Genomic DNA, 14,473 nt, shown 5'->3' on the forward strand with positions numbered 1-14,473 from the left:
GTCAACTATCATAAACTCTGCAAATGTGCCTGTCATAACTATTACATTTTGTTTTCTCTGTATTATGCCACCTTCACTGCAATAATGTGAATTGCAAGTGAACTTCAAGTGGCTTCGTCGCCTACAGTGTACCCGAATTCCTTTTGATATTCTTACTTGGTTTGGACGTTTTTCATCTCTGAAATCATGTATGTTTACGCCTGCAACCATACATGGTTAATTGCATTTCACTCCAAGGACTGATGCAACGTTTCATCAGGTATGTCTAAGACTGTAGACGAGTATGTTTTAGTCTCCTGACCATAAATCGTGATAGTCGTCTGTCGAATTCCATTACCTTCGTTTTCCTTCCACTATCTGACTCACATTCGTACATCTTTTGATTCCTATCGAAGTCTTGCCAATTTGGTTCAGACGCCACATCTCCAGAAGCGTGCCCATATTTGGAGCTCTTTGTTTCTTTCCAATGACGATCTTTGCCGCCCAAAGATTGCATTCTCATTAGCTTGGTTTTGGCGAGATATACCGATAAAATTGAACTGAATTGGGCAAAACACATTAAAATCTGGTTTCAGGTGATCCTAGTTTGATTGCCGATCTGTTTGGAAGATGTCACATACCTAAGAGAGTAATGTCTTTGTAGACAATGAAGTAAATTTAGCGGCAGATCTCGAGTTCACGGCAGGTATTAACCAGACTGTAGATCATGGAACTCCAGTTCAGTTGAGCTACTGTAGCGGTGCGTTGCTTTTGCATATCAATACTCTGCTGGAATAATTGTGATAATTGTGATTGTGATAGCACCTATAGCTGAGAAATTAGCACGATGAAAGTTTGCTAAGGTTCAGCGATTCTGTTAATCTTGCAAGGGTTTCCTCAAAACTTCAACCGGAAACCATGAAGGTAGATCAATACTGTCTGGAAGCTTTTGTCCCCAAATGTTCAACCCAACAGCCTAAGTTGAAGCAGTTCCGCAGATGAAAACTAATGGCATCATGGTAAATTGACTAAAGTCCATCTCAGTGCCAACTCGCAAGTCATTCGTCTGAACATCGGCTTTGATAACTGATACGTTGTGCTAGTAGAGGTGAGCTAAATCCACTGGTAAGAACGTTAAGCGCCTTCTCAACTCGCGGTACGGATTAATCATCACGATGTGTCTTTGGATTCAAGGACCTGTAGTCTCAATGTACACCTCGTTACTTCCTCTCTTTTATCTCGCCAAAACAAGTGTAGAAGCATAGGCCATGTTTGATGACGGTTGTTACAACACCTGGGTCTCACAATTTCTGTGATCATCTCTTTCCATTTGTCCTTTCACATACACTTTTGTGGTGAAATCTGACGAGGTCATCAGCGGTAGTGTGAATTCGATATTCAACACGGGTACAATACAGTACCTCATGTCATAGTCTGACTTGTTGAAAGTGCCAGTAGTACATTTAATCATCCGATGTTTGCCTTTGCTGATATATCGAAGCTTATTTACTTCTTTAAGAGCTGCAGGTATTCAATAATAATAGTAATAATAAAGATGCTCACAAATAACATACAAAGGATAAGATGCCAAAGGTAAAAGTCAGTTAGAAGTCGTTGGGTTCTAGAAACAGATGAGTCTTCAGAGTTGCCTCGAAGGACACAAGGGAAGTATGATGGATCCAGGTCATATCTTCCAAAGATGTTGGGCAGCAGAAGCAGGGCAGCGTTTTCCCCAGGATCTGTTTGTTGACTTTATGATGGGAAGTCGTTTATTTCGGAGAGCGCAATTCACGAGGTGCATTTTACATGCCTTTCATCATTATTAATCGACGCTTCCTTCATTCACAGTTCAAAGATGGTGTACTGTAGATATATATTCGCTAGTAAGTTGAATGCTGCGAGAAGGTATTGAGGGGTCGGAGATACACACCTTCCCCAGACAAATTCATAGCATGGACACAAATCTGACCCGAACTTTAAGATTCTTCTGGATTTGAATCCGATACAATCATAGCCTCCTATGTTGATTTTGCTGTGCCTGTAATGATGACTGTAGATCTAGACGGGGTCATGATTGGCTTCACACCTATAACCTTGGACAAATGGATGAAGTCATTCCTTCCTGACATGACCTCTATTGCTGAATCGATAAACCATAATCAACAAACCAGATTTAGCCTAATAGCCTGATTATAGTTCTCGAGTAATATTGAATATATTAAAATCATTGACATCTGGAACCTCCTCCTCCTTCCTGTCTTCCAAAGGAATACTCTTGGATCTTCCACACACAGTCCATACCCTGCAGAGAATATGATGTATGCACTCATATCACTCATATCACTCACTAACTGTTACCCAAAAGAAAATCGGCCCTGTTTTGGTAGAAACGTCTTTACCGGTGTCTACCAGATACGTCAGCTCTGCCTCTGAACCCTTGGAATAATCACTGGACATTTTCCACCAATATTCGCTATGGTAGTGATATTTCCTTTTAATCGGTTGTAACTGCTGCAAGATTCTCTGTAAAAGTCCCTGATGAGTGTTAGGGTTTCCAAGATACCGTGCAAGTTACTACTTTGTACCATTCATTTCTTGCCTTCTATTTGCTGACATCAAGTAAAGACTAATTTCGACATTCAACATTCAATCGTATTACCTCTTCCTTGTAAGGCTTCTTTCTTCAATGAACTCTGGCAGCCTCACCCTTCATGGTACTCTCTACTTGTTTGGAAAGATGCCACCAGCTTATATGTGGCTTATCTGTCTGTGTAGCTGTATAACTTCACAGGTGATGCTAAGAATCGCTGTCCCCCTGGCTGTAGAAGTAAAACCTTTGTTGTAATTGAGCGAAAGATCTGCCATCACCGAACAACTTCCACGTCTTCCAGTCCCCTTGCTGTAACCATATTACATTATCTGTCACGTTCCCGGTGATGAAATTCGCTTGGTCTGCTGTCCTTCTGAATCGACATCTAGTTCTTCATCTCAGATTTCGTCATAAAATTTCAGATTATCTGTGACTTTAGGACGTCCTCGTAATTGCTCAATTGTTCTAAGGTGTTTAACATATGGTGACTAAGATTGACTAATCTAGTCAGTAGTGGAATAGTGTAAAAGATTTGTTAGACTTACTACTGCCAATTAAGTGTTCGGTGTCATACGTGACATATTAATTTGATTATACAATCATGTCTTTCGTCCCATTTTGCTTAGTATGAAATCATGGAACAATTTTTAGACAGAGTCCATTTTGGTTTCCCGAGAGGGAAAACTATGGAGTCACTCTTTACCGACCTTGCAAAATGGTCAGGGAGGCCGCGAATTGCAAAGTCGGCAATGGCTACAACGTGGATCGCAAAGTCGGTAACTACTATTACAGTTAGATTAGTCCAACAACACAGCATACAGATACGATGTACTCAAAGCCGAAGCCAAAGTGAATTAATCAGGTCACATAGCCACAGTCTATACATACTAAGTTCTTCAATAATGCCCTTATTACCTCTCTGGAAACATTTCATACTGTAGTTTTGATTATCGATTGGTAATGTGTTTTATATCCAGACTCTACATCTGACTTATTTCATGGGCGGACCACGCCCTTCCCTCTGAAGTTGTGCTTGTCTGATCATTTAAAGTAAACATTAACATAGTCCACACAAGTCTATGGAACTATTGGAGAGGCGTTGGCGTTTCTCATGTTGCTCTTTACAAACCAAATAGCAGTGTCTTTCACGGTTATTTCGCGAATCACCAGTTCATCATCAATCCTGATTCGTCTATCAACTTCATCGACATTTTGTCTCATCGAAGTTAACCGATTTATCATCGTCCTCCATCATTAGAAAATTAGAAAAGTTTGCCTCTAGTCTTCCGAATGCAGAGTAAAATATGTTGAAGATTATTTTTTTATTACAGAAAAGACGTCACGCGAATGATCTGATAATGGACCGAAAGAAAAACACTAATAATAGATATAATGTACCTAGATATCAGTCAACCACTACACACCAAAGCAGTCGTCTTTTGAATAGACCCCTCTTACTTACTATGACCACCTCATGCAATAGGTGATATGATATATATAAATATGATTAGTCTCACTTTCCCCAACAATAACATCACATTAATGCCGTCACGTATCTAGGAATCTTCGTAAAAAGGAAAGCTGTCTTCACAATCAGGGCTGCGTAAAAGACGTTCGAATTTTTCTGGTCATTTCTGCCGACTACGACATTTTGTGTCAGGTTCATAATGTCGAAAACATTTGTTCTATAAACAAATTGCTGCAAAATAAACAAAACGTACACAGATGCTGTGAGTAAATGAGTAATGGAAACAGTTCGTAATAAACATTGCAGACAATGGCTATACTGTTGTACGTCATTAAAAAAAAACTAGTCACGTGAATTACATAAGGTGCAATATACGGTAAGCCCCCCATACCACCCCACCCCCTCTTAGAGCTGCTTCCCCAAAAACTATTAGAAACGAACGAAATACCATGGAATCACTCAATACACACAACTAAAAACTGATAATAAACGGTATTTTCTGAACTAAACGTTATATTTTCATGGCACTCGAGTGGGAATGTGGTATTATTTTTTAGTCTCGGTGATCCTAAAGTGGGTACAAAGATCTCAATTGGGCCGCAGGTGCTAATCATTATATTAATCAATTAAACTCCTACCCAATCTCCCTGAGCAATATGGTACATGTCAGCCCGGATTTCTTAGCTTAGCTTCTTAGCTTTGCAATGTGCTATTCGGAAGTGTTCTGGTCAAAATCAACAGCCTGTCACAGTAATATTTAAAACGCTAAAAAGAAGTGTTACACAAAATTGCAGCCCTTGGACTACATTACAGCTGGTGAAAGGCTACTACTACAGGCCCATGTTGGTCGTCACAGTTTATTTAAACTTTTTGGTGGTTGTTTATGCAAGTTTTTGTAACTTGAAGTATCATCTGATTATTGGCAACAACCTCATTGTTCAATAAAAAAAATGATTACAACGCCAATCGTCTCAGTCATGAATATTTGCTATCTTCTTCCAATTGTCGAAGAGTACGATATTTGGGTAAGATAACAACCGTGAAACCCATGACTCGTGTACCGTGATTCTACCGCGATACCGTGACGATCATTTAAGTTGCCCCCTGGATCCTTCAAACTAATAAATGCTGATGAATCAGCTCAGAAAATAATGTAAAAAGAATTATTAGTATTCCATCTTTTCTAAATATATATATATATATATATATATATATATATATATATATATATATATATATATATATATATATATATATATATATATATATAACTATGGATCCTACCTTAGGTCGACAGTTACATTGACTTACACACTAAATTTAATCTAACCCTAACCCTTTTTTCTAACCCTAACCCTGAACCGACCCTAACCAAAACTTTTAAATGAACGTTTTAGAGGACGGAGAACATTATAAAGCTATTTGCGACAATAAAAAAGTGTCTTAAAATGGTAGTGAAAACAACCTAAGGTACACTGTTGACCTAAGGTACACTTTTTTACCATAAACTGTCGACCTGTCTCTTAGTCTCATGTTCTTTCAATCATCAATAAGGTTACGTTAGACTTGAAATTATATAAACTAATATCATATATAAATATAAATCATGATGTCAAGGTACTAGAACAAAATCACCAAGGCATTCAGTTAGATTGCGGATTTGCCCATGTAATTATCACTAGATTATGACTACCTGGATGGGATACAGCCACACATTTCTTTGAACATAGATCCAATCAATTTAAGGTTGTCATGAACCACGTATGACAAATTAATGTTCAGCTACAACACACCTAACATCGTCGACATAAACTTCTCTAAATCGTTTTCACCTCTAGGCAAAATACGTTCCTGCGCTGTGAAACCTTTTCGAAAGTGTTTACGATAGATAAGACTGATTTAATGTTGGACTTCCTGATAGTGTTATGATGACCATCCTTGAATTCCTTTTGGCGTTCCATGATGTCGAATGTATCCGAAACTATTTGTGTTACGGTGTTACGAATAAATAATTCTGCTTATTTGGGGTAAAAATATACATCATCCTACGGTATGTATATAAATCATTCAAAAGTTCTGTTTACACCGAAGTAAGCACAAAGTGGCTTACAGGATACTAAAGTAACTTTCGGTACCTTGAATACCACTGCCAGACCAAGCTTAACATTGAAGAAGATCGGTACGGTAGTATAGTCAAATAATGTCGACTGTAAATGTATTGCCAAGTGGTTTGGGGTATGAGCTTTAGAATTCCCCACAACTAAGCAGTTAATCGAACTCGTCATTAATGCATGGTATGAAGAAAAATGTCGTTCAGTTTATTGCCGATATCATTGTATAAAACATGTATAGATGTACATAACATAATATACAATCTTTACATATCTACAATAGTTACAAAACTGGGAATGATGCATAAAGCTAACTTTTAACTTGTTGCGGACATGAACATCTAGAACGTCACCCGCATTGACTGGGAAATGTTGTCCTTTCTAGGATCATATTAAGAGTTTATACTTGTCTTGACGGCCTTGATACTTTCTGATATGAGAATACTTCATAAAGAGATTGATACAATCCTACTGTTGCACCAGTATCACGACGGAATCAGTGATTAATGGTATTCAATGTCACAGTGTAGACGTACACCTGATTTCCTATCCTGATGCAACAACAGGGCTGAAATAATCTCAGCTAGCAATAGCCTGCCAAACAATTGGCCTTCCAAACTCTGAACTTGAACTCGCGAAAAAGGCTCATTATGGAGCAAATACCGTCACGTGGCCCTATACTCACAAACAGGAGATATGATACGGCCAAAACTACGGCAATCGAGGCAATATAAATAACGAACAATTACCACTGCTCGCCGGAAAATGAATGAATAAATATGTTTGCTTGCGGCAATACACTATTTCTAAATATATAGAGAGGTTACCGAATGCACTTTTGGTTGTGTTTCAAACATATCTGGGAATACAATGTTATTTGATAACTGGGGCGAATTGGTATGCCGGCTCGGAACATGCGCATGCGCCGATATAGCCACATAAAAGTGCCACCGGCTTGGTATGTGACCTACTCCGTCCCTGGCTGGTGACGGACATCACGAGAAATATTTCGACATTACGTTTTAAACAATCAACATCAATTTTCATAAAAGTGAAGTAGGCGTAAAGGTGAAAGTCGGTATAGCTTACGAAACCTGTGGATTGTCAAACTCTATCCACTGACTGAAGATGTCGTGACGTTTGTTTACCAGGAACGTAATTTCGTGATACGGTATCCGATACAATATCAACTCACTTTTAGTTAACTATATATAGCGCAAACCACATAGATAACCAAACACGCAATTCCATCACAGAACGTTCCGACATGAATATGGATCTTTTGCGCATTCCATGCAACACTTTCCAGTTCTTATTTTTTCTTCAACAACAGAAAAAGTTTAAGTCGTGCTACAATTTGTCTTCACTTTTTCAACAATCAAGCCCACTGTTTTCTTGTGTAATCTTTCAACAAAGAGGCACTATTTAAATAGCCTACTATATACAAAGTGCACAGCCTTGATTACAATAATTGAGAAAGGGGTACTTCTATTTTGAAAAAGGGGCACTTTTGAGGGTGTTCCTATTGGGATCTCATGTGCCCCCTGTTACCCGTTGTTCCCCGCCCACTCCGCATCCCAGCTCCGCCTTCTCTGTTCCACGGCCTACTATATCATAAAATAAAGGCTACACACCACAAACTTAATCCGAATTTAGCATTGAGCGCACCGTTTAGCACCGTTGGTTAGTACGCATTTCTTGACACCGAATCTTAACACTTTTGTCAAGTTACGGTGGATAAATACTTATGAGGCATATTGTACACCAAAAAATAATTTCGACACTTTACGAAAACGCTTTTAATTCAGCATAGTCCTGGTATGTACTGACCTATCATCTTCATAGTCTGAATTCGAAGGTTTGGCCATCAAGTCTGTTAGTAAGAAGTAAAAAGGATTCATTTCATCTTCGAAAGCACATTCTGATTGTGTTTATTCATTCAACATCAAATGTGAATAGGACTTATTCTATTAAATTTGGAAGATATCCATCTTACGACTTGTACTGAACTATTTGGAAGAAAAAAATAATGAAATAAGCTAGCCCGGGCTTTCATTATGTTCTAAAAGAAAAGTTCAAATGAACAGAGCCTCTTTGTATATATATATATTTTCATATATATATATATATATATATATATATATATATATATATATATATATATATATATATATATATATATATATATATATATTATTATTATTATTATTATTATTATTATTTACTCGCTCTACTTCTATGTTTTGTTCACTTCTGCAGTATGAAGTATATGGAGCGCGAAAAGGGAAACCATATTTCGCTGTCTAAACTAAAGTTGTTGCTGCTGTTTTATCATGTTGTTGCTCAAACTTACGTTGTTGTCTAAACTTACGTTGTTGTCTAAACTTACGTTGTTGTCTAAACTTACGTTGTTGTCTAAACTTTCATTGCTGCCTAAACTTACGTTGTTGTCTACGTTGCCGTCTAAAGTTGGTTCCGTTGTCTAAACTAACGTTATTGCCCAATCACGTGATATTAAAAATATGGGCATTTCGCGCGAAATTCGACTTGCGCTGTATATACATACACGTCGTTAATTCACTGACCAATTACGAAATAGTCAGTAAGATTGACACATATCCCGACCCAATTACAAGCCGGTCAACGCTCTCTACCATGCTACATACATGAGCTGACCCCGCCCACTTTGCTCCTCTAGTAACTTCCCGTATATGCGAAGAACAAAGGCGGCCTTGTCCACGGGACTGCTTTCCTAAACCCAGGCAGCAAGAACCAACCCCCTGCGTATAGTAATCATATGAAGCCCACGTGGTAAAGCAATTGTTGAACAGCGCCGATGGCAACAACGTAAGTTAAGACAACGAAATCAGTTTGCCCTATAGTCGCGCGTGCACGCGCGAAAAGGGCAAACTGATTTCGTTGTCTAATCTAAGTTTGTTGTTGCCTAAACTAAAGTTGTTGCTGCTGTTTTACCATGCTGTTGCTCAAACTCACGTTGGTGTATAAAATTCCGTTGTCTAAACTTACGTCGTTGTCTAAACTTACGTTAAACTTAGCAACGAAATAAGTTTGCCCTTTTCGCGTTCCATAGAAGTGAACGGTGCTGAGATCTCGATTGAATAACACTGAATAAGCGAGTCCCCTCCAGAATAATAGTATCACCCTAAAAAAACGTAGCATAATAATTTTAGCTCTGTGAAAAGATCAAACATACGTATCGAAATAGACCATTGGTTCGAGTCGCAAGAAGATATTAGAGGACAAGGAAACAAGACAGTAATCCTAAAGAATATAGTAATTGTACTTACCACCAAACCTGACAAAAAACAGAACAATCACGTGATTTCTCTTTACTCCGACTTGTTTTTGGTATAGTTACAGTTGGCTATATCCTCACACTGAAAGTATAATATGCAAGTAACTTAAAGAGTCATAGGATTCATACACTATACGGAAGAGTTAAATGGTCGACTAAAGCTAAACGAACCAAACAAACCTTTTTAGATTTACTAAAAGAATTATCGCTTTTTTTCTTTGGTGGGCATGGTCAGCTCCCGTGACACAAATCCCCCCCCCCTGCCCCCCCCCACTCAGCATTGCAAACACTGTGTGTAGGATTACCTTTCGCAGGCCGGGACCTCAAAACTGAGACTGCACCTACTCTGTGACATTAACTGCAGCGGCTGCGCCAGGGAGGGAGTTTGAACAGGTGTGGTGGGCAATGCCCCCCCCCCCCCATCATGATGCTCTCCCCAGCTTACCCCTTCCCCCTGGGTCGGCTGCGATTAGACAAAACTGAACACTTTACTTGACGTCCAGACCAGATTTGGGTATATTAAAGGATGAGAAAATGTTACACCTGTGTCCCCTGCACCCCATGGACATGGGCCTTGACTGGACATTTCTTATTGGAATGTTTCAGTGTTTAAGTTAAAAAAAAGCTACAAAATGTACTCTCAAAGCACATTATATCTTCCGGGCTTCAAATACCTTCCACAGAAATGAATTTCCTCTTTCATTCTTAAATTCACTACGAGAGATCATGAAACTCCAATGTTCTACAACTTCTGGCCGGGGGGGGGGGGAGTATTTCCCCTGGTCCCCGTCAGGGCTTTGAAATAAATTACAATGCAGTTAATTTCTCTCTCGCACGTTTTTTTTGTTACCTTAAACTAGCTACGAAAGAGCAAGAAATATCTGAAAACGTTTGAGCCAATGAGGATCCGCAGATACATTCCAAAGAAATGTAAGTGTACTTCCTCATTCGTTATTATTAAGCAAGTCGCAACTTTTGTTGCTTTATTTTTCGAAGCATGGCTCAGCTAGTCACCGCAGTCGGCCGCAAATTGCCAATCCGGTCTCGAAATCGATCAATATCCCTCTTGAAAAGTGGTGAAATTTACGACCTTGGTTTTTTGACATTAAAGTTTCGTCATAATATTTCATGCACAAATTAAAGCATTCGTAATTTAAAATTGATTCACATATCAAGCATGGGGTGTAGGTATGGTAGAACATGCTCCCTAAACTTGCTCGTAATGTGCAGTTTCATCAGGTCACGCGTTGTTGCAACTGTTTGCTGGCCCCGGTGAACGGCCAGTGGCGGAGCGTCCATACAGTCGGGGGAGGGGGCGAATGCCCCCCTGACGGACTCAAATGGACTGCTGGCGCCCTTTTCAGCTCTTTACCACTTTTTACTTATTCGCGATTATTGACTTTTTTTTTTATTGCACTCTCATCTACATATTGACATTTGTCACATTTTGTTGGTGCAATTTGGCGATGCGCATATTTATTCTTCGTTTATCTGCGAATTAGCCAGGCCCTGAAAGGGTCATTTCCGGCGATCTAGGGAGTATCTTTACTCAAAACAATTCTGTACGCTCCGCGCCAACCTGTGGTGGCGCTCCGCTTAGATAGTGTCGAAAGCGCCCCTACAGACCATTCTCGCCCCTCCTGACCAATGCCCCTAGCTCCGCCACTGGGTGACCCCCCCCCCCTTCCCGGTGAATCCCCGGCTTTAGAATTTCTTGGGCCACTCCTAATCTGTCATGGTCATCGTTCACAATGTGGCATAAATAGTTACCACACTGAATGACGACAAATGCGCAATTGCTAAAATGCTAGATACATGAAAACCATCGTTTAAAGATACGTTAACAGTCAAGCCTTGAAGATGGAATTTACTGCTACTGTACCAAAAACATACAGAAAATGATAGCTTTCAGATTTTGACGTTTTGCCGACTTGAAGCATAAACGAATGTACATATTGCGTACAGTTTCAGATTTTGTAGATTTTTCGACCTTTCATACCAAACTTTCCATTTTCGTTCTCCAACTTGCAAACATTTCATCTCGACATTTTCTCTGATTATCGCAAGTGAACATTTCTCAGTTCAGTGAACTTTTCGATAAACAAAGTGGAAATGGTGACTTTCTACATCTTTCGAGTTTCGACTATGTATCTCGAAATTTGGACTTTCGTCTCAAACAGATTCACGGTATTTTATGTCATTGTATATTTAGATCGAAATTTTGACTTGTTTCCGGCTAATTTTCATATCAAATGTTGACTTTTTCTCAAATCTTCACTACTTTTTTACTATCAAAATGTAGATTCATCTTGAAATTTCGAATTTTATTTTCCTCGAAACCTCGTCTCTTTATGTGCAAAACTTTGACATTCTCTGTAGAAAATTCGAGATTATTTCTCCTCTCTCAAAACGTGGACAAAATGTATCTCAATATTTATTCCTAATTTCGTTCCTTTTTTATCGAGATTGTCAAATTTCCACAAAACTGGGCAAACTGAAAGATACAATGCCTACTGAATAAAACAGATGTTTAGACCAGTGTGTGGCCTACCTTTAATTATGTACCACGGATGCATATCTATTGCATAACACATTTAAAGGATGTATCTATAGGCCCCAAATTATAGCACGCTATAATTACTAGAAGTCTCCAAAAAGTACTTTCCTGGGTGGGGGGGGGGGGGTTCTTCAAATTGTTCTCAGACATTCTAAATGAACACACGAGATGACTGAATGTTGAATTCCAGTGAGGTACATTTCTTCCAAGGTGGTAATAAAACAGTTTAAGAATTTTGACCCAATGTGACCATATCGGCTATTTGAATATCTGGCATGTTTGGGGCCAAAACAGCATTACCATTAAGCGACCAAAAACAGTGAGTTAACGTTTATAAATGACAATTCCCCAGGCGTATCCAGGGGGGGGCGCAACAGGCGCGCGCCCCCCCTATTGGCCGTCACCAAAAAAAAAAAAAAAGTTTAGCAAAAAAAAAAAAAAAAAAAAAAAAATTGATGACGACCTTTATGTGAGATGTCGGTGATCGCTCAACCCCCCCCCCCTCCCGTATGCTTTATTTTTTGTTTGCCAAAAAAAGGTTCTGGCGAAGTTCGGCGGCATAATAGTTTTAGAAACATAGATGGTAATTGTGTTTGTATTATCACTATAAACACTAAATGACATGCCAGCCATACTAAATTGTGCATTTTGTGTCCATATTTACTGGAAATGTTGCTTATTATTAAGGTCGAAAAATGGATCACATATGGCCATGGGCGGCGATCCTGGGTGGAGGGGGGATATATCCCCCCATGAAAATGGGTGGAGGGGATGTAATGCACCATATCCCCCCCCCCCCCACCAAATGCCAGGGATAAGAACATTTTCATGCCTACATTTATGCATCTTCGTTAATGTACGGCTCTTTTTTAGCTTCATTTCTCGCCTACCATAAACGCAGTGCGATCTTTTCAAATAAAGCGTCTTTATAAAGCAAAAATAGTTGACTGTAGGCTTCATTGGCCCTATAACAACAAAATGTATTATTGCGCCCACGGTATTGATATACATATATGCACGCTCATATAGTATTCATATAGGCCCTATAGTAGGCCTACACACGTACATGTTCCCTCGAACAGCTGAGAATCTCATGTAACCAGGGTAATGCTTAATACACGTTTCACCTGGATGCCCTAGCAATCGGTACCTAGGAATGTAACTATGTGTAATTGTGTATTGCATGTGTATAGGCCTATAATAGCCTGCATGAGGCCATTTTCTTCATCGAATAATATAACAGAGCTCTCGAACATTCTAACGTTGCGCCTGAAACAAGATTGACAGGGGCAATTTTCCCAAAATAACACCCGAAATTAAAAAAAGTATTTTGGATCCTGATTATGAGATATTTCGGACATCACATCCCTATTTTAAAGTTGGGTATATGCCGCTTGGAAACCTCGGGAAGTGCCGTTTCCGGCCATCTAGAGGGTTTGTTAATCCCAAAATTTTCTTGTACGCTTCGCGCCAACTCATGGTCGCGCTACGCTTAGATAGTCAACAAGGTCATATCCCCTCCCCCCCCCCACTCGGAAGTACGGATCGCCGCCCATGCATATGACACCATTTTGCATTTCAGCCCTTCTTTGAAAGCAAAAATTGTACACCCCTCCCCTTAGACCCATCCCCTAGGACGGCGATCATTCATGCCTGGCGCCCCCCTATTGGAAAATCCTGGATACGCCCCTGATTCCCCGTCCCTCAAATCGACGCCCATGATTACGAGAATTTCCGTCTGTGTGGACCACAATTAATATCTCTACACAAGTCAATTAATTTCTCAACGAAAGGGCATTATTCAAATAACAAACGGACATTTTTTCATTGCAGTAATGGAAAAGGAACTGTACTTTTCAAAAAGGGTGCTTCCAAACATGCAGAAACCGTTTTTTGAGGTTTCTCATATTAACGATGGAGACGTTGAGGGAAGTCTCCGAGTACGTTACTGTGATGGACTAAAGGGGTTAAGACTTAGATATGGTTCTTCGTATTTCAAGTTGTTGAACTGTTTGAATAGTCAAGTTAATTTGAATTTGAGAAGCAATTTTAACATTATGATTCGATCATTGTAACAACCAAAAGTATGATTTACAACTTACCTCAGTGTACGTAGCAACAACAGTTGTTGATTGGATGTCAAATTCTTTGATGAATAAAAGAAAATGGACGGTTTAGGTGTTCTCAAACTTCTAATACAATAGGCATACCAGTTAGCTATGTCATCACACATTATGTGACCCAACGTTGATAAAAAACGTTTACACCCAGAGGCCATAAATACAGTATCAGTGCCATTAGAAATACCCGACATTGTGTAATGTTGTTTCAATATATTTATTACATTCTATGCAATGGTGTAATGTAATTCGTTATCGTGTTTACCTACTTCCATTTGGTTGCTAAATTCCGTAAAATTTACCAACATAATTCCCCTTTATTTCTTTAAATC

General features: G+C 39.2%; 1 protein-coding gene across 1 annotated transcript in view; it reads right to left on the bottom strand.

Moving 5' to 3' along the window:
• Positions 1 to 14,278, bottom strand: part of LOC139964381 (TNF receptor-associated factor 3-like) — a 29,659-nt gene extending 15,381 nt beyond the window's left edge. Inside the window, exons 1-3 of the mRNA XM_071965959.1 lie at positions 14,124 to 14,278; positions 9,457 to 9,546; positions 7,979 to 8,021 (exon numbers count right to left, since the gene is read on the bottom strand). Coding sequence (XP_071822060.1) covers positions 7,979 to 8,016 — 38 coding nt within the window. The 5' untranslated portion in view covers positions 8,017 to 8,021; positions 9,457 to 9,546; positions 14,124 to 14,278. The remainder of the gene's footprint in view (positions 1 to 7,978; positions 8,022 to 9,456; positions 9,547 to 14,123) is intronic.
• Positions 14,279 to 14,473: the final 195 nt, after the last annotated feature.

The sequence above is a fragment of the Apostichopus japonicus genome, chromosome 22 (assembly GCF_037975245.1).
Source record: "Apostichopus japonicus isolate 1M-3 chromosome 22, ASM3797524v1, whole genome shotgun sequence".
Lineage (NCBI taxonomy): Eukaryota > Metazoa > Echinodermata > Holothuroidea > Aspidochirotida > Stichopodidae > Apostichopus > Apostichopus japonicus.